Here is a 21,664-nt window from a genome sequence, read left to right on the forward strand (position 1 = left end):
AGTATATTTAGCATCAGTTCAAAAAACTTCATGTTGTCAGGGCTCTGTTAACACATTTACAGTTCTCCTAAGCAATGGTGTTTCCTAGTGATCCTTGTGAACTGGGCAGAATATGTTTCCATTGTTGTCTCCAAAAAGCATAAAAGCAAAGGAAAAGCATCAGATTATTTTAGTATTTGAGCCAAAACAGTATATTGCAGTTTAATCAGAAAATTATGTCAGTTATGGCCTTCTCTTACTTCTGTGAAATTGCAGCATAGTTCTTTCTTGCTGTAAAGATTTAATATTCTTCTAAGTCTTCAAAAGAATCAGGTCAAGGAATGGCAGTAGTGTAGAAATAGAGGCTGGTAATTTTCTATCTCCAAAAGAAGTCACAGCAAACTCCAACTCCTTTAAACAAAAGGTTGACCCTGCCATGACTATAAAAATACTACTGGGTCCAAAAAGATAAAACAATGTGCTGTGAATGGATGGTTTTCAAATTGCCACAAGCATTTCCTAAGAGGCAAAATAGGAAAGTAAGTGAAAGATTTTTTCATTTAATTAAAAATAACTAGATGAGACTAGAGTTAAGTAAACTTTTCATAAAGCTGTGATTTGACCAGTAAATCCTGCTAATCTATTTCTTCCTTATATTATCACTACCCAGTCTGAAAACCTTTAATATTCATTACAAAGAACAGACATTTCTGTTTGCCACATTTGCCAAAACTCTGTATACTTGTATGAAGTGCTGCTGAATGTCTCAATTATAAAACAAAACATAAAAACCCTTCAGTTGCTCTTGCCAGGAGAATCTTTACTTTATTTGAAATTCATCTTACAAAATAGCTAATAATCCCAGAATTTAGTCTCAATCTTCTTTTTATAGAGGGACAACTCACAGGAGAATTTAGGACCCTGTAGTGCACTTCAAATAGTACAACTGTATTTTAGAACAACTGCTATTGTCTGCAGAACCCTTGAAATTTGATGTCAGTGAAAAAGAGCAATTATAACTGAATATTTCCAAAGAGAGAAGCAAAGGATTCAGAATAGTACTCTCCCTTCCAATGCTTACAGTTGTGGGGTTTTTTTTTTTCTTTTTGCTGTTTAAGTAAATTACTGACAAGAATAGGAAGAAAACTGTCTCTAAAAATTGAATTAATCATCAAGGGAAGTTAAGTGCCATAATGCCACTGAACTTGAGTGAACCTTACCTAAGTTACTTCATTAGAGTTTGCTGAATTGGAAACAGCTTTAATAAGTCTAAGTTTGCAAGTCCTCGAGGGTGCAGAATTCTTACAGGAATCCATAAGAGCTCTATGGATAGAGAATCTGTAAGGAGAGGACCTAACATCAGTATTTGATTGGATTTGTTACAGGTTGAATTATAATTTAAATAGAACACCAATACATCTGGGTTATTCCATCTGACATGCTGCACAGCAGTGTTTATTACTTATATAAAACTAAACTTTGCTAGCCTATAGAAAGAAAGATTTTAGGCTAATTGAGTAGAAAGATGAACCAGGCAGCCAGGTAACTGGTAACCTGGTTTTAATACCCCATCATGCATAGACTGTGCAGCATCAGAGCTATGCTCCTTCTGCTTGTTTTCTCCTTTCCTGTTAAAGTGTAAATGAACTGCTGTATAAGAATTTTAAAAACTAAATTATACAGATATCCAGCCATGGTAACAAATTGTGATGAAAAAACAATGTCAATGGGAAGATAGACAGGACCTCTGCCTCTTTTTCTTCCCCCCTCAATTATTTTTCAATTTTCCATTTGAATACAGATTTAGTAAGGCCTCATGCAATGTGTCTTCGTATCAGACACATTTAAACATACAGAAAGAGAAAGAAAAGCACAAAAATTATCCATTGTTTCAAAAGTTTAAAGTATCAAACATGCTTTAAGCAAATGTTTAAAGCACTCAGAAGAAGAGTTGTTATAAAATAAACACATAAAACCACAAAAAGTGGCTCTTCAGTAAAAACATTCTAAAATGTGCTTTCTCTATTACTAATTATGAGAATCCTTCCCTAGATGAACAGCAAATTAATCACAGGATAGTATCCAAAACTGCTATCATCCACATTAAAGCAATTACTGGCTCGTTAACTTCAACTTTAATACATAGGATGCTTAAAAACAAAAGTACACTATCAGCTTTCAATATCAATGATGTCCCAAACTGAAAAGATGAACTTCGATGCAAGACAGAAGAAGCAATGTAAAAAAAATTAATTACTGGAATATTTCTCTGCTCAAAATTACTGTCAGTTTACTAGTTCCAGAGCTTTATAATCGAATTTAAGTTCCTAAAGGTGATGCCCACATAGAACACTTAGCACTAGCTTTAATTAAGGTTTCATGTATCCCCAGATTGCCTTAAGCTAGTATTAACAGTCATCTTATTTAATGAATGCAGAAATCATGGTCTTGAAGGGGTTCTACATTCATTTTGTTAAAAGTAACAAACTACTATAACCACTCTCTGAACACCTTTTTCTTGCAGTCTAGAGCATGGATTTCCATCTTCAGTAGTGATGATCACATCACGGAACCTGAAGGAACTGAGCAAGGATGCAAGGTCTCTCCTGATCAAAATACCTTTAATTTTCAAGCATAAATTCACTCAGATTTTATGACTTATTTTTTCTGTGAATGACTCTACATTGTTGAATAAAGGTGTTAATTCCAAAATTTCAGACCTCCATTTTGTGTCAGGAGGGTTTTACAGAAACAAGTAATTTTACTCAACTGAGGTCCCCGTAATTCCACCTACACTGTTCTCTGCAGTTACGACTCCATGAGTTTTGAATACGACACCCGTCCCAGTCAGTGCATTACTCCCTGCAAAACCCTAACACCACTCTCTCCACCCCTGGTCATACATTTCTTATACATTTCCTGTGACTACACCTAGCAGCACCACAGAGCTCTGCGCTGCAAATACAGCACATTCCAAGAAACTGGGACTTGCCAGCTTGGGGAAAAGCTGTTGTTTGATAATCTGTTATCCATGTTCTGTAAATGCCAATTTCCTTTCCTAGTATAGAAGGGTATGAACATTCATAATACAGTTACACAGTTCTCATGATAAAAATAAAAAAAAAACCAGTCAAAAAGTTGAAGCATTTTGAGCTTAATTCATATTAAAAAAAAAAAAAAAGAAACCACAGCAAACCAAAAAAACAAATGGATGCTTATGGTAGACAATTTAGTCTATCTTTTTTAGCCAAAAGGTAGTGACAAATTAGCACATTAGTTTAGGTAGGTGGCATGTACTAAAAAGTTCAAGCATAGTGGTTGCAATATTTCCCATAAGTTCTTTATATGGTTTTAATTCTTATAATACTTGGTAGCTTATTTGAGGTACAGCTGTAGCCATGTCTTATTATATGGAAATCCTAATTTTCATTTTTGAAAATGAAGAATATTTTTATTTGCACTTTGAAAAATATCATTTTTTTTAACTGTTGATTGAACTGACTGAATATATATCTTCTCTCTACTAAAATAACTGGTACAGTATTGACAAGTTCTAATAGAATATATTTTCAGCACGGAAAGATGCTTTGACCAAATGTCTCACTGAAGTCTCTAGTATAGGACAGGTCTGACGGTATCCATTAAAGCCTATCTTGCCTTCAGAATTGTTAGAGAGCTAATGTGCCCATCAGAACCATCTCAGAGTATTAAACTCCTTTTAAACTCCCATGAGTTTCTAAAATCTAATGGATAATTTTCCTATATGTGCTTTCAACACAAAATATAATCTGATAATCAAAATTTGAAATTGAAACTCTTTGGAAAGATTTAAAAGGTTGGACATTTGTGTGTGTGTGTTGGGGTTTTTCTGCTTAATTTTTACTCATGTAACAAATGCTTGCAAACCATGTGAAGTTGATACTACATTTTAAGAATGAACAAGTCTTATGTAGACAACCATTCTTGTCTACAAGGAAGAGAGATCTGAAAAGTACAAACATTTCAGCTCATACTTTTGCTTCAAACATTTTAATGCGTTTTTCATTAACACAATAGTTTTTAGTAATAAAATTTAAGAACCAAATGTTCCTTTTTCCATCAGCATAAAAAAACAGACACAAAACCATATCAGGATATCAGTACCCCACCTAGCACTGAAGACAAAACTTCAGGTTAGGTGAAAATTTCCTGTATTTTCAACTAAAGATGAAGAAGAAAATTTTCTGGCTTATAGTATGATACAATCACCAAATATTTTTCTTTATAAAACAGGTTAATATTGACCTGAGCTCAATTGAGCAGCTCCCTGTGTTGAACTAGTAACTGCAAAATTCTTTGATTTCACTGGAGACATCTTCTCTATGCAAGTTAATGCACAGTCTTACAGCAGCTGACTGCATTTCTTAAGTGGGTCATTATGTAATATCTAGATGCTGTTGCTGTGGGCTATAACACATAGGAAACTTTCAAAATCACTTAAAGTAAAAAATGCTAAAGAGCTCTAGAACCCCTGATCTCATTTACATTTTCCCTGGGAAAAGATGACAGCTTAGTAGGCATCCCAGCCTTAGGTTTTGAAAAATTCTGCAAACCCCAGTATCTTTATTTTACCCTACACCAGTATTTTTATATTACTGCTCAGTTCATTTTGGGGGTACTACAGATGCACAACACTATCAAGTACAATACACACAGACACAGTGAAACAGAAAATGCAATTATTTTTGTTTCCTTTCATGCATATGCGTACAGATCCAACATTTCCACACTGATGGCTCAAATCTCCAGCTATTGATGCTCACCTAGGCCTCTGAAGGATCTTCAAAAAACCAGGTGACCAACTAGGTTGAACAGACAGATCAAGAGCTCTAGAGAAAGTACAAAAAGAATAGATCCTATTCTAAAGTGTACAAAACTAGTAGAAGTCTTAACAAATAAGGAAACTATATTAACTCAACAGCTCATTCTCAAAATTAGTTTCAGGTAGATCATGCTTGAGTGCCTACATCTTGGAGTATATATTAAAAAAACCTACTTTTTGGTGTGTCTGTGCAGTGCTGTAGCTGAGAACTGAATTACTTAATGCTGAACACCTAAAACCATTCATTTCCAACCCATGAACTATTGGTTAAGTGCATCTTGCACTGCAGAACCACTCCCAATTTAATATATAACTGTAATCTTCCCTGCCACTTGCTTAAAAATATTCATCTGGTTTCTCTTCTCCTCTCTGAGAGCCACCCCTGAAATAACTTCTATATAAAAAACTATGCATAGAAAAGTAAGCAAAGATGAAAAATACAAAGAAAAATCCTCAAGTATCCCAAGAAATTTAACTACAAGTAATGTACACTTCCCAAAAAAATTTTGTCCATTTCAGTCCCAGCATCACAGAATGGTTGAGATGGGAGGTACCTTTAGAGGTCATCTGGTCCGTATTCAAGAAATTGCAAGGTGTAGGTTTTAAGCTTGAAAATATGGCAAAGATGAAATTAAGTTAATTTGGCATTGTGGCTATTTCTATAGCAAACAGTGTTATAGACTAGACTTCAAAGCCATAGTGTGCAAGAAAATACCCAATGGCTACATTCAAACTCCAAAATAACTTAAAAACAGTCTTGAAACATTCAACAAGCTGTACTTTGGACCAGTATTTTAAAAGTTTTGACTCTAGTGCCATAACAAACTAACGTGAAGTAACATAATTTATAAAAATAGTCAAACTTTACGCAAATAGTCAAACTACTATTTGCGGTGCTATTGACTTAATTTTCTCTCTGGGGTTTTACTGACTTTGTATATTCTCTCTGGACAAGCAACTGCATCCTGAAACACAGAAATTACAAGAAGTTACCAGGATGTGTCCGCATCAGGATGCAGAACTGCCTGCAACACAGCCAATCTAAGACTGTATTTACCAAGTCTAGCACTGAAACTCTAGTACACATCATATGTATTCTGTTTTTAAAATCTCCAATGTTTATTTTTGACACAGCTATACATTTTCCTATTCAAGAAGGCATTTCACTGATGGCAGTTCTGTAATATGTTCTGCACATGTGCTTTTACAGTCACTACTAAATGAGCAGCCTGAGTACACACAAAAAGAATTAATTGTAAATTGTCAATCAAGCAAGTGATAGCAGCTATCAGATAATGAGAAGCAACTACTGTGCAGTGAAGCTGATGCTTAGTGATCATGATTACATGTTAAGAAAATCTCTGACAGAAAATTTGGTTCTAAAAAGACACAGTTTTGGTGATATTAATATAGTAAATCCTAAAATATTAGGATGGTACCTAAGCAAGTCTCCATTAATTCCCTGAGCTAGAAAGGATCACATTTGAATCCTGCAAAAGAGATAAAAAGTGCTACAACAAACTCACACAATTTCTGGGACCCAGAGAATGGGAAAATTCCCACAGTGCTGACATATGGACATTCTAGGTTTTCCATTCAGATCAGGAACATATTGTCAGAAGTCCCCTAATGGTTCACATCATGGAATGCACTTGGATTCTTTTAGGTGAAAGTAAATGGGTAGATGTGTTCCAGAAGCTCACTTAATGCACTAAAAATATTAGCAGGCATTTAGTCAATCCAACTAGACTAGAGCTAGTCTGAAGTGGAACCCTGTAAAAATTCTTATTCACTATTACTCATTAGCCCCATTTCACACTGCTATTCTGAGCTACTATTTCCCATATTTGGGCATAGCCCAAATTCATAAACTGACAAAGTTACTATTTTTCTACTAAGACTTCTCAATTTCATTTCTCTATCACTTGTGAATTATTCTTCAAGACTTCAGAAAGTGTCCAGTAATTTTACTTTAAGATGGTGAGAATTCTAATCAAAAAGCATTGTGAACCTATCATCCAAGAATAATGTAGTTCTCCCCTTCTCAGTATTATCAAAGGCACATGATTACTGGCTTAGGAATTTAATAAAAGAGTAATGATTAGACTAATAAAAAGTTATACAGGAATAGGCACAACAAATAGAACTCACTGTGCACTTTATTTCCAGCTAAGGTCAACAAAACTGTTCTGAAGGAACAGGGCAATGCTAGCCTGATATACTTGTAGAACACTTAAAATAAAATTTAAAGGGAGAATAAATGCCATGAAGACAATGACATGCAATGTCACCTAGTATAAAATATACTAGCTGTGATGAATGCTAACAAAGTAAGCAAAGATCAAAATCAAAATAGTGTGAAATCACCAAGTATACAGAAAAGAAGATGATGTTGTATATTAATGTAAAAATCAAGTGTACTATAGTGTACTATATGGTACATTATGTCTTCCATGGGGAGATCTGGACTGGTCAAGTGTAGTGGTGCTCAGGGACACCCCAAGTTTGCAATGTCAGTATCCTCACTGGTCTATGCTCTCTCTAGCAGTGACATCTAGTCTGGATGCCTCCATCTACCCATCAAGAGAAGATCTATCAATCTTAGAGAAAACCATATGCTCAGACACTGGAAGAAGAGTTTGGGAAGGTGGGGAGGGGTGGGGGAAAATAACCAACTTTGTTTTAAACATTGACATGCTATTTTTGCTCAGAGTAAAAAAAACCTCCTAATAAATCAATCAGCTCTTTTGCTAACATCTTTGACAGCTCAAGCTGGAATAACTTGAAGTATAATAAGGAATTTTATTAAATTCTGTTCTACTTTTCCTACAGTCCTTGGTGGGACAGAGCAGCAGAGGTGAGCTCAGGGTGCTTGGGTGTGCTCCTGCCAGACCACTCCGCCCTCTGTAGCTATAAAGCCTCAGTCGACAAGCACGTCCTCAGGAGATTTTACTGCCAGTGAATTTCACCTACACACCAGGGAGGCCAGAGGGATTTCTCTACGAGCAGAAGTTGTAAAAACGAAACTTTAAAAACAAATGAATTTTCCCAGCAAAGCCAATGAAAGGAATGCTGATTGCTTTAAAGCCAGAGCACCAGCTCCATGCCTCCAGAGGGCTGCCTGATAAAAGTCTCTGCCTGGGCTCGTTAAAACAGCTTTATCACATCTCACAACTGAATTCAAACATACAGTTTAATTTATTAACATCCACAGACCAGTTATCACAGAACTCTCCTGGAACTACAAGCTTAAAGAACCATATCCCTAAACTATCAAACTATAAAAATGCATTTGGAAAAGACAGATAATAAATCCTCTATGGTCATTTGTATGCAAGTGCCATTCTAACGGTGGTTTTAATCAGGCAGTGGACAAAAGTTAAATACTTTTGGAGTATGTACACCAAAAATCACAACTAGAAAGGCTTAAGCTGGTATAAAAGTTAAAATATATGACATCTTTCTTGATTAAAGCCTCCTGGATACATCAGCCTTGAAAAATGAGAGAGAAATGAGCACACTCTATTTTATCATTATTATAACATTTAGTAAAGACACTCATAAAAGCGGAGGCACATCTTATCAAGTGTGAGATGGTACAGCACTGATAAAAATAATCTGAATAAGAAGTGTTTGAAACTTCAAAAGCTTTGCTATTGCCAGTGACATTGACTTTTCATGTTAAAAAATTGTTTAAAGTAACTGTCTTCAGTTTTTATTTAGGGAAGAGAGAACTAAGAAGTTCATGCTGCATATCAAATGTTTAAGAGCTAAAATATTCTTAGAAAAGATAGAGTTCATAAAAAGGTCACTGACAAAGTTTTCTTTCTGAAGATCCAAATCCAATAAATAGCTGGAAAGCAGTGCAAGTTGAAGCTGTGCTTCTGTGTTTTATTTATTTGGAATATCTGTTCTGATCATAAAAGAGAACTTCTGTAGGCCCTTGAGATTCCCTGCAGTCTTTCATCAAGCTTTCCACAGAAATGAGGGAAAGTTAATGGTTGTTATTTCTAGCAAAACAATGATTCCTACCTTATCCTAAATTTTTGAGAGCTGCTTCATATAAAGGTAAAAACTTTGTGCACTGCAAGGATGTAACTCACTATACAGTGATTCTCCTTAGACTCAAGAGGAACTGGGAGCTGCTGATCTCATCTCCATGGAAGCAATAACTTCTACAGAGCTCTTTTAGGATGGGAAGAATTACCATCAACAGGGGCAAGCTGGAATCTCTCCTTTATGTGAAGCAGAAACACCTGAAACTAAGTTGAAGTCTGTACCCTACTTTTAATACTCCAATTTCAAGCAGTGTAGTCAGTAAACTTCCAACAAGTTTGGAAGTTAGAAGATGAAAAGCAACACTCAAAAATTAGCTATCATTTGTAAAGGATAATGTACAAGACATCAAGTAAATTTCCAGAGGAATAATCTATCTTGTAGAAACAGAATGGAAAAAAACTGTTTAGGTGACAACTGTGTATCTGGGAAGTCTGCCACTGCTGAACATGTTACATCACAGGCTGAGGACAGGTGGAAGGCTGCTGTGGAAAGGACAGCAGTTCATACATTAAAGTATAAACAAGACAAAAATTTAAGACATATGAAATAATGGTTTTGTCCTATTCAGTACTATATTTTATCCATTTTGGGTATCAGGCTTTAAATGTCAGAAGGCTTACTTTAGAACTAGGAAAAAGTTTGTATCAGGAAAGACAAAATCTGGAATAGATTAAGTGGCAATGTCATGGAGCACCCAGTAGTAAGTACCCAGAACTGTAAGTACGTTAAACAAAAAGCTATCTGAACTACCACATAAGTATTTGAATTCTGCCTTGGGTAAACAGGAAGACTTCTCTACTTCTCTTCCAAACTATTTCTCAACAATTCCATGTTTTTTATTGCTTTTATCTGAAAAGTACAAATGAAATTCAATGTAACTGAATTTTTGAGCTGGATTTTGCATCAGCCTTCTGCCCTGAGTAGGCTGTCTGGATTACATACAGTTGTATGTAGTCAGCCCAGTTAGTCACTGTCTGCCTAGCATTCAGAGACAAATATAAACATAGAAACTTGACTGAGTATATGCCTATTTATTTTGTCCTCAGCCAGAAAATTCACAACTTTATAGTAGTGTGGGGATATTTTATAAAAATACAAGTTTCTCAAATGAAAATATTACGCAAAAATCTCAGCATTCCCTTAACAACTTTTATTTCCTAGAAAGCAAATTCTAAGTGAGTCTTAGAAGTTGCAGTTGTGGTGCTTCGAATTAGAAGTACTCTCCAGTACTTTGAGTAGGTAAACAGACTCTCTTTAGATATCTCTATTTGTTTCTCTTATTCCTTTCCATTATATGAACATGGAAAGATTACATTAACATTACAAGGTGTATTGTCAATATAGTTGTGTATCCTCTACAGCCACATTTTTGGTTTATGAAATTATGGACTACGCAGGAAGAGAGAAAAGCTTTGTTTCTTCCCTTCTTTGTGACAGGTTTCAGAATTTGATGGACTAAAGTCACCTGTTCAAACGCTGATGAGCAAGTACCTTTCTTAAGTGTAACAGGATGATTCTCAGTTGCAAACACTGCACTGTACTGGCAAGATCAGGGCTTTTAATCGTAATGAAACAAGCACTGATGTATCCAAAAGATCTATATTAATTGCTTAAGTGCAAGGTGGTTTAATCAATACACAGCCTTCCTGGAACATGAAACCATTGTTTTAGTATTATTACAACATGAAACTGGTATCTGTTCATCTAATGAACTCTGTGTTTACCATTGAATACACATTTATTCTAACACTACACCTGCAGAATGGAAAATATATTGTCTACACAAACAGCACTGTAAGTTGCTACTTACCAAATAGTGCTTTAATAATGCCATTAACTTTTTCTTGTTCTTTTCCAGTGAGGAATCAGTCTCTTAACTGACAGCATTTCTGTACACATTCTTTATGAGGCAGCTTACACGAAAACACATCATTAATGTTTTGGGTTCTTGAAAAGAAAAACATGCACAAAAAAAGCCTACTTTCTTCTGAATTCTTTAATTGAAAATGTCCTAATAGACTGCCTAGGAGCAATTTAAGTGCTGTTGATTAAAGTGACTGCTGACAAAACATCATTTAATAAGATGTTAGAAATTTACTGACACCTTTTAGATAGTTTTACATTCCACTCTGAACAGGTCAAAATGTTCTTGCTTTTTTCTAAGCATAGGCAGTAAAGTAAAACATACAGTTAAATTATGAGTAGAGGTTTGTTTTTTTGAATACATTGGGTTTAGGTGAACACCTTCCATACTTTTAGGAAAGAGAAAAGTTACTGCTTCTTAAGAAGTCTAGGGTGACTCAAAGACCTTAGATATAGGAAGTGATCTTTATAAGTTTATGTTGAAATACAAAATTGTTTCACTATATTTTATTATCAGAAAATTAGCTAAATGCAAACAAAAGGTGTAACTGACACAAAGATTTTTGAGTCTAAATAATGTCTAAATGCTGTTCAACCCTGAAAGTTAAGTAATTAAGCAAGATATTTAAGTATGAATCTGTATAATTTTAAGTCCTGCTAGTTCATATTTTTAATAAAGATTTAATGTACTAGGGGGGAAACTTGACATCAGATGTGCAATGTAAAGAACTAGGTCATTATACCCTCAGTCATATCTGTTTCCTCCTCACCTTAACCTCTACTTACTATTTTTCCTCCAAGTCTATCAGAACTTCATTTTATATAAAACATGCATTAGAGACCCACCAATTACACTGGAGGCATCACCTCCTCTCCTCTCCTTTCATTGGCAATCAATCAGCCTAGAAAGAAGTGCATAACCTCAAAATGACATCCATCTAAGGAAAAAGATTATACAAAACAGGTAAGAAAGTGCTCATTTAGCAGAGGGGTTCACATGTACCTTCTAAGTGACAAGGAGAGGGAGAAGCAGGAGCCATTGCCTGAAAGAGTTGGAGGTGTCAATCTCCTGCAAAGAGAATCTTCATCACCATGTAATAGAAGGCAGAAAGGGCAAAACCTACCATCTATCCACCAAACCATCCTGCTCTTTGACCTCCTCTTTCCCATCTCCCATGTAGAGAAACATGGTCGTAGAGAGAGAGACTGGAATCAATAGCTCTGAAGCAAACAATGACAGATCCCAGCCACAGAAGTGGCTCATTTTCCCAGTTCTGGGAGATGACTGCACAACGTTGCATATTTCAAAAAGCAAAACAGGAAAACCCCACTTCATCACCATCATAAAGATCAAAGAATGACACAGTATATAAAGTAGACCTAGTTACTGAAACAACAGCATGAAATTCTCCGTATCTTAATCACACTGCACATCCTCACAACTTGCATATCTACTTTGTTTTATTATATTTTTTTTCCTTAGGCATCTTGGATTTGGTAAACTGCAGATCCTGGCTGTGCAGAAATCAGGGCAGCACCTAAGAGGCAGTGTGTGTATGTCAATTACAGCATCTTTTTAAAAATAACAATGAACTTTAATGTGCACTTGTCTCAGTTACCAGCAGGTGGATGCTGCCAGCACAAAACACCTGGAACAGTCTGGATTTATATTTCTCTGTTGACAGCATTACAACGGGTGATACTTTTTATTATGCTGCATCAGAGAGCACAACAAAATAACCTCAAATGTCCATAAATCAACATGGAAAATAATACACAGAATAGAAAGAGTGTAGTCGGAATGATTAAGGACAGCTGGTATCACCTGGTTAAAACCACCTACACTGTCAAAACTCAAGACCTATGGTGATCTGAGGAAGCACCTATCATACTGTTAACAGCACACAGTGAAGCAAAACATGATTCTATGGTTGGGTCCCCTTGATATACATCTTTTATATTATTTTATATTATAATCTTTTATATTATTTATATATTATATTCTTTGAGGATTTTTCTCCTACTTATTTTAAGATAAACAGGATTCAATTACCTCCACCTAAAGGCAACAGAACAGCAGATCCTCAAGTCCACTTGCTCAGACACCACTGAAGCCCCACACATGAACATCATTCCTTGATCTCTATCCTCTTCTTTCTTTTAACTGCTCAGGCAGGGACTGTAATTCCACAGCGTACTTTTCATTCTCCCAACAACCATCTGCACTGGGAAACCACAAGCACACAGCCAAGGATACTCCTGCCAGCAGTGGGGGTTCCCTGGACCATCTTAGCACCTGGACATGGAGGGAGCACCTGCTGCTGTAAAACGCCAAGGAGTGGCTGATGCAACATGCTTTGGCACAACAAAACAAACAGTCTCAAAAAAGGTCAGTCCTTTCTAGGGTATTCTTTGAAACTGTGGCTGCAACATTCATGAAAAAAAAAAAAAAGCATTATGGTAGTACTGGCCCAGGTACTTTGATAATATGATTATAGATTGTTAATTTATGGTATTTAGCATGTACACAGACATCTCTACATATTATAAAATTCCAAACCTCAATGTTCATTTACAATAATGCTTGTATCTCACAGATGTTATGTAGAGTGTGACTTTCAAAAGATCATAATTTCAAGTTGTATCACGTAAGTATGTTAAAATTAAAAAAAAAAAATCAAAATTTTTCCTCCTTCCCAACTTACTTCAAGTATTTAGGATATTGTCCATTTAGAATAGATCTTTTCTTCATATAATGTTTACCCTTTGTTTGGCACAATGTTGTCTTTCAATGTGTTTTAATGACATTACATTGTATGTTATAATAAAAAGTTCTAAGTCAAATAACTACATTTAATTTTAAAAATGAGAAATCCTTATTCATTGCAATTATTTCCACAGGTATGAAAGGGTTTAGGAATAGTCCTGAGAATCAGATGACTTACTGTGATGAAATGCTGTTCTGGTTGTTTCCACTGCGAAGAATCAGACCCATCATCACACTTTATGGCTACTGTCTACCTTTCTAATAAATCCTAAATGTTTCTTCTGGCTTATTAACAAAAGTTTGATTCAAAAAGAATGAGAAGATTTGCTATACTAGAGCCTAATGACTACAGCGATATTCATCAAAATTCTCTCTGCTGGAAAGGTTACTGAAAATTGTGAGAACAAGAAAATGTATCAGCAAAATTGGTCTTTTTTCCTATCATTAAAATAGCAAACCCTTTCTTACTGACTGCATGAAATAGAGCAACAACCTTGCAGTCTGTGTCTTAGAACAGTCAAAGCCTTTAAGCTGGAATAACTCTTTCTAAGCTGTCACCACTTAGTCACTTTGTGGCATACTGCTGGAATGTGCTGTACGGTGCTAGGCATTTAACTGTGCTTGGGGATTACGCATTATTTGCTGAAATACACCTCGTATACAAACAAAGATATTTTTTCCTATAATAAAATCCAAACATTTAAATGTGAATCATTGTTTTTAACAGGGCAAAGTGTTTATATTTTAGAATTCCCTATTATCATGCCTTCCACTTGTAGTTCATTTCTCCAGTAGACACCATAAGCACCTATAACTTTTATACCACTGTTTGTGTTGCTGCAGTATAAATTATAAACATACAACAGGGGATCACAGCTATAAACTGCACCTCTAAAGAAATTTGTTTTACAGGTGAAAAAGAATATAAAACAGAAACACTATATTTATTTTCAGAATTCTATAGAAGATTCCTTTTAATATCATATTAAGTCTCTGCTGGGCTGCCAGAAATAAAACACAGTATGTGTTCAGATTCTGTGTTTGGGTTTATTCTTAGAGGTGAATGGATTCAATACACTTTCAACCCAACCCCATACTTTAAACTGCTGCCAGTTTATAGCTGTCTACAGATCTTCCAAATTCATAAAAGCAAGTCTAGAGCCCAACCTCATCTGCTGCTGCATGCATGAAGGTGATAACACAGAAATGATCTCTCCTGTAGAGTGTGAGAATGGAAAATAAAATGAAAAAAAGGTCAAACTACGATCTATGATCCCAAGCCTCCTGTAATTATTATTTTGTAATTGTATTAAGAACACCACAAAATAATTGGATTCCATGCTTTCCACAGTTATACAGACTTCAAAAACATATATTATTCCATACACTTTTGCTTCTCTTCCACATTCCACCTGGTGTACTCAGTGGGAAATCCAGACCAAATACTACCTAGCCATCAAAGCAATAGCAAGCAAAGATCTTGCCAGAGAAACCAGGATTCTGAAAAGACAACTACTGTCAAAAAAACTAATGCCTATGTCAACCTTTTGTTCATTTCCTTTTGATGCAGCCATACATTATAGTTCAGGCCAAACACAGAGATGAACTATCTCATTAACCTCACTATTAACTATCTCCACCTGCACTGCCACACTGTGCTCCAAAGAATGAAGGCTTTGATATCTGCACTCCTTATGTCCCAGAATAGGCTCAAGCCTATTAATTAAAGTGTGTGCTAATAAAGAAGAGAATTCCACTGGGTTCAGATTATATTGACTACAACTACTGAAAAATCGATTTGGCTTCTTGACGTCCAAGACCACAACCTTGTGCCAATGTTTTCTCTCTCATCTCAAATAGGAGTAATGGCCTCTGCTAATAGGAGACAACAAACGGCCAGCATTTGTTTGGCAAGGAAGATTTCAAATACAGTCTATTTTGGTGCTTGAAGGAAAGAGAGGACAAGGAGAATTGGGGAGGGGGTGGAGGGAGGATAGTAGGACAGCCTGGCAGTAATGCATATATCTGTGAAAGAGTGAAGCAATCAGGCGTTGTTGTATTTTTAGATACTTTCTTTTTCAAGAGACAAAGATTACGAATAAATCACAATGGCAAACTGAGAGGCTGAGATGGGCTAGATTACAGCTGAATGCTGCACGGATCAAATATTCAGCTCCAACCCAAAGCAGAAGTCCTAAGTGCTTATCTGATACACTGTAAAAGCTTTCCATGACACACACTAGATACTTTGATGACTAAGCCAACTGCTAGATACCGTATCTGCCTCTATATATTTTATAATGTCTAAAAACACCTGGGAAGCATCAGTTATCTAAGCCAAATATACCTGAAACTTGTCCAGATGTTCAGTTATTTATATATCAACTCTCTGATCGTGGGTTTCTGACCCTGAAACACAGAATGATGAATAAGAAAGCTGTATTTTGTGAAAATTTATATTTACATGATATAAAATTGATTTTGATGGAAAGCCAAGGTATTTTCAGCATTTAGGTCAAATATGACTCTATACTAGAATTTTGCACTTCTTTACACGCTCACTGAATAGAGAAATCGGAAATGGAGGCAGAATCCAAACTTTATGCAGAGGCTTTTGCCGCAGACAGTTCTCCCACCCTGCAGGAGCAGAATGTGTATTTTACACTTAAAATATTTGCATCTATTTGCAAGTGCATGATACATATGCCTCCTTTCTTAGATCACGAGTCCATTTAATTTATTCCTTCCCTTGTATATTTGCAGATTTCACACAAAAAATGTGGCATTTGGAAGCAGCATTTCTAGCACAGAAATGCTAGTCTAGATAAGATGGTCCAGCACCCTGTCCACATGAATCTTGAAAGTGTCCAATGATAAAGAGTGTTTAGAGAAAAGAGATCATTAGTAAAAACATGACACTGACTTTTGACTGACAGCATGTTCTCTGGATGGAGCTCCTAGACTTTGACACCGCTATCTTTCCTGACAGCTTTCACGCTGATATGAGTAGTGATGAAAATCACTGGGATAGTCACTGCCTGTTTTTCATGGTGTTAGATGAATCCTAAATGGGATATAAAGAAATTGGTCCAAGACATACCACCAATATATAATCAGTTTTGTGTTTCAAGGTGTGAGATACAAAAGCTGTTTCCTTCTTTCCTTCCTCCCACCTTTTCTTTTTTCCTGTAATTGTTTTCCATGACATTTTTTAATCACTTTCATGATTTTTCTTAGCATCCCCTTTCCTAAATTTCTATTTTCAGCTTTTTCAATATGTAATTTCTTGTCCTTTTTAGCACTGCTTCCCTTGTCTTCTAAGAATGCCTCAAACAACAAGAGTAAGTCCTTCACTAAAAGCAAACGTGAGCACTATTGCACAAGAATCCCTCAGAGGTGTGGCACAGAATACTTCACTCTAAGTAAACTTGGAAGTTGGATAAACACTTCTTAATAGTATTCCTTGGTCTATCTTCTGTGCACGATGTAGAGATTACCGCCTCTTTCCTGACATGAAAAATTTGTGACTGCCCTGTCTAATCAGAGAAAATCTTCAAAACTTGTCATAAATGACACCGTGGCTTTTGTAAACATTTCTATTGTTTGAATAAGGATGGGTATATTGGTCAGCACAATCCCCATTCTGAATTCATCACACCCTGAAGCAAAGCAACCAGTTGCTGTGATAAAGTCTTATTCATATTTGTATTCCCAACAGCTTAAGTTTGTCCTAGATATTGAACCCATGGGACATTTTGTGATTAAACTTGTTCTTACCCACACAAACTTTTACTGATAATCTCCCTCTGCTCTTCACATTTTGCAAAGACACTGCATGCCTTTACCCTGCAGCAGATGAGTTTTGGCTATCACTAGCACAAATGCAGCTATCTCATTGATAAAGACTGTTTCATGGGGCAGGGGGGATGAAACAGTTCATCCTTACAATGGCTCAGTATTTAAGAGTGGACACATTCTGTTACTTCAACAACTCTCAGTGGTGCTCCAATTGACATTAACTTGAATGCACTTGAATTAAAAGATGCTCTGCAACTTACAAGAGTAAATATAAGGGGAAAAGCAGCTGAAGGGAGGTGGAGTTCTTACCTGTTAAATGGTAGAAAATGTTGTCTTTGTCATTAATAATTTTCATAATTTAATCTGCCTGTGTGTTATTTGGGCTTCATTTCATTTGGAAAAATTAAATTGAGGAACAGTCACACTTTCTTTGGTTTCATTTTCTGGCTCTCGTACACTAGCATCAAATCCCTGTAACAACTCTATTGTAGGCATTACCATTTAAAAACAACTAACATTTTAAACATTGATTCTATTTGAGAAAAAAATCCACCAAATGCTTCCTTATTAAAAATCCAACAGACAGGTACTCTCGGAAATGCTGGTGGTACTGAAAATGAGTTGAAAGTTTAGGAGCCTGGAGGGAGAGAGGAAGAGAGAGAGGAGAGAGAAGTTTAGATGAAAAAGAGCCAAAATTGTGGAACGATGAACATAAATGAGCTCTCTTATGAAAGGAGGAAGCCCAGAGGAGTGAAGCTAGACACTTGTTAGCTTCACATCACATCAAGCTAGTGATGAGATATAAGTTGAGTGGTGATCTAATGTGTGCCATTCTCCAAAAAGAGGTATTTCCTTTCAGCTCTGTCATTTTTATCTTTCCATGTTATTTTTCTAGCATAAGAACTTATTTTCAAGAAATGTTTTTCCTACAGTAACTCAGGTTTCAGTCAGATTTGGGGTTTTATTCTAAAACAGTGCAAAAGTGTATCTTAATGCCTCTCAACATTGCAAGCTTAAAGTGAAATAAAGCTGTCATTAATTTCTAACAGTTATTGGGCTTGTATATTAAGAGAACCAAAATGGACAACACATCTAATGTGAAGCTCAACTGTAAAAATACCATATTTCTATTTTATATTACTTGCGTGACATGGATTCAGATCATATTTCCCCAGTTTTTTTATGGATGCTGTTACTGCTAACTATACCTATAAGAAAAAATAGTAAGCTCTAAACTCTCTTTATGCTTCAACACCTATAATAATGATCCATAAACCAAATAATTCCTCAACAGCAGCTGTGCAAATCCATTGTGTCTAAATTATGACCTGTTCGGTATAGCCTGAACAGTCCTGCATGGTGGTTGCACAGGTAGCTAAGAGCCTGCCCACTGTTTGTCTCTCATGATGTATGTTTAACCGAAAAGCAGTTTGACTTTCAGACCTCTAACAGACTAGAGCTGTAAGGCTGACAGTGGTACGTGGAGGGAAGAGCCTTAATTACAACTTGCAGAAGAGCCTTAATTACAGGGGGTTAATTGGGGGTTTGGATCTGGAAAGCAGTGAGAAGTATCACAACATTTAGGTGGCTATGCCCTTGTTGGATACCCATAACGACTAAGTAAACAATTGAGCTGATAGCCTGATAGCACAGTCAATTACAAAAAGTTCCCTATCCCCAAAGTAAATGTTCTAGTATCTTATCTGAAGGGCTACACACCCTAACACACTAAAAAAGCTGGGACATTAAGGAAAGAGAAAAATCAAGTACAATCTAACAGAGAACACGTGGCTGTGAACCTCTTTTAGGTGATTCTGAAGCATCAGAAATCAAGCAAAGGGTGGGATTACACTGTGTCTTTCAAGTAACTTGTTGGTAAAGCTGCTCTTCTACACTGGCATCACAGAGTTTATAAGAAATCTAGCTACACAGCAAAAATCATGAAATAGTTTTCCACCTTTTATAAGAAAACAAGTTTTTCCTGGTTTTGATTGCCTGTTTTGCAAAGTTTTTCATTAATTGTCCAACCACCTTCTGCTTAACCAGATACCTTGAAATGAACACCTTCCTCCACAACATCCTCTTACACATTGCACCCAAGCAGATTAATTTCTAAATAACTGGGAAAAAACTCTTAACACTCCAGGAGTCACAATCACCGTGGAGGACAGCAAAGCATGCTTTCTCTCCTTCTCTAAAATTCAAGTTCTCCTCTAGCCTTTCTCAGGTGAATGTGCAACTGCAATTTGAGATACAGAGAAGAGAAAGGCACCACACAGCCTTTGCCTTACCGGAAGAAACTGGTCTCCATCAAATAGTTGTCACTTAAGCATCAGAAAGGTACAATGGAGACCAAAGCAGGGAGGTGTAAATGGGATTGACCAAAATTACCTCCTGGGAGTTGGGAACTGTGCATGGTCTGCCCAGGAGGTTCATACCCAGCCCTAAGTCATTTCAGCAAAGGCAAAAGTACCAGCTAGGTCAGAGCAGGCATCTTAGGGCGGGATCGCAGAGCTCTGAGAGCTTCTTAGCCCGAGATCCCAGGTATTAAGCGTTTGCTTACTATCCCTATAGGCACACGCACACATTTGCCCCGACTGCACAGGTGCGTTTACCCCAGGCAGGCAGCTCCCCCCTCCCCGCCCCGCGCCAAGTTGCCAGACTTGCTGCTCGAAGGTGTGGGGCGAGACCCCCAAATAATTCCGAGGAGCAGCATCGCGTTCTCGCGCTGCCCGCGTCCTACCGCCTGTGGAGCTGGCCTCCTCCAGCTGCGCCGAGATGCTCTCCACTCTCCTCACGTCCATGCTTGGAGGCGGGAGGCGCCCGGAGCCGCGGCGGGAAAGCGCGGCAGCACCGCCGCGGGGCGGCGGGAGCCGGAGCGGGCCGCCCGGCGGAGCGGAGCAGGAGAGGAGCGGGAGCGGGGCCGGGCGCGGCGGAGCGGAGCAGGAGAGAGCGGGAGCGGAGCGGGAGCGGGGCCCCGCCTCGGCGGCGGCGCCTCCCCGCCACCCGCGCGCGGCGCGGGGAGGCTCGGCGCGGGGCTCCGGGCGCTCGCCCGCGGGAAGCGCCGCCTCGACCCCTTCCTGCTCACCCGCCGGAACGGGGAAGGCTCCCGTCTCGACTCGCTGCCCCGCCGGGCTCCCCCGGGCTTTCCTCCTGCCGCAGCGGGGCTGAGCCGGCACCTGCGCCCCGGGCTGGCTCGGGAGAGGGGGCGGCCGCGGAGAAAGCCCCGAGCGAGAGTCCGGCAGGGCTGGGCCGGCCCCTCTCGCTGCTGTGCGGGAGCCCACAGGTGGTTCCCGCATCACCTGTAAGCCGCAGGTTGCCCGGGACCCTGACCGTCACCGAGCCGCGGCACAGGGGAGCTCCCACCGCAGCTGCGCTCCGCGAGCACCTCTGTCAGGTTGGCCCAGGCTGGGAGCACTCCCTGAGCCCGAGGGCGCATTTTGGAAGGGCTTGGAAAGCGTTTTTTAAGGCACCTTCGTAACACCTCTAATTTATAAATGCCTACTGTGGCATACCATTAGAAAATGCTTCCATAATGATAGTTCTCCTAGTTCAATATTACACAGATAATTTTTCAGTTGTCTTTACGATTTCCTTTATGAATAATGACTTGTTTCAGAAATCCCAATTCTTCTCATTGTCTTCATTACAGTACTTGGTTGTAGGCTTACCTATCTAATACCTTATGTATTATTTTTGACATCTTATGTTATTATCTTGAAACTTTCATTATTAAAATTCATATAAGCTGAAATATGGAGAAGTAATTCCATTACCACATTGCCAAGTAATGCTTTGGGAGAGGACTTTTATCTTCATCTGTTCCATGGGACAAACTTATATCTATTTCAACTCCAAAATGGTGGAATGATTGAAGTCTTGAATGGACAGAGATACCACAGGTTAATATAACACTGGCCAAGAACAACACAATGTTGAGTAGCTTCTGCCAAGTGGTTTTTTTTTTGATAAAAAAACATTCACTGATGGAGGTTTAGGTAAGACTGTAGTGAGACAGGATTCAGAGTACTGTATTTACCATGTGCCCTCAAAATATTTCCCTTCTGTAAGGTGAATCCTCTGGTAGTCAGAATATGGCTCTTCTCATCAAATTCGAAGTAGTAAGAAGAGAGATCAGGATTTTATTCTATTATCATTATTTGAGCTTACTTTGAAGCTAACTTTACAGAAAACTCTAATTTATCACAATTTTGCAGGAGTCCTTGTCATCACATATATAGATTTTCGGAGTGAGATAATTCAGATTTACAACTGGCAATTCCCTTTGCTCTACACTAACACTGTATCAGAACTCTGTGAGTTATGAAAGCACTATA

At 37.7% G+C, this 21,664-nt stretch overlaps 1 protein-coding gene across 2 annotated transcripts in view; it reads right to left on the bottom strand.

Moving 5' to 3' along the window:
- The window catches only part of KCNIP4 (potassium voltage-gated channel interacting protein 4), a 415,466-nt gene extending 395,315 nt beyond the window's left edge, over nt 1-20,151 (bottom strand). The window contains exon 1 of one of the 2 annotated variants that reach the window (XM_018067802.2): nt 20,071-20,131. In XM_018067802.2, the coding sequence (XP_017923291.2) occupies nt 20,071-20,131 (61 nt within the window). Of the gene's footprint in view, nt 1-20,070 lie in introns of both variants that reach the window. The other variant, XM_018067828.1, reaches the window with a different exon arrangement.
- Nucleotides 20,152-21,664: the final 1,513 nt, after the last annotated feature.

This window comes from Manacus vitellinus, unplaced genomic scaffold (assembly GCF_001715985.3).
Source record: "Manacus vitellinus isolate BGI_N305 unplaced genomic scaffold, ASM171598v3 scaffold_0_pilon, whole genome shotgun sequence".
Lineage (NCBI taxonomy): Eukaryota > Metazoa > Chordata > Aves > Passeriformes > Pipridae > Manacus > Manacus vitellinus.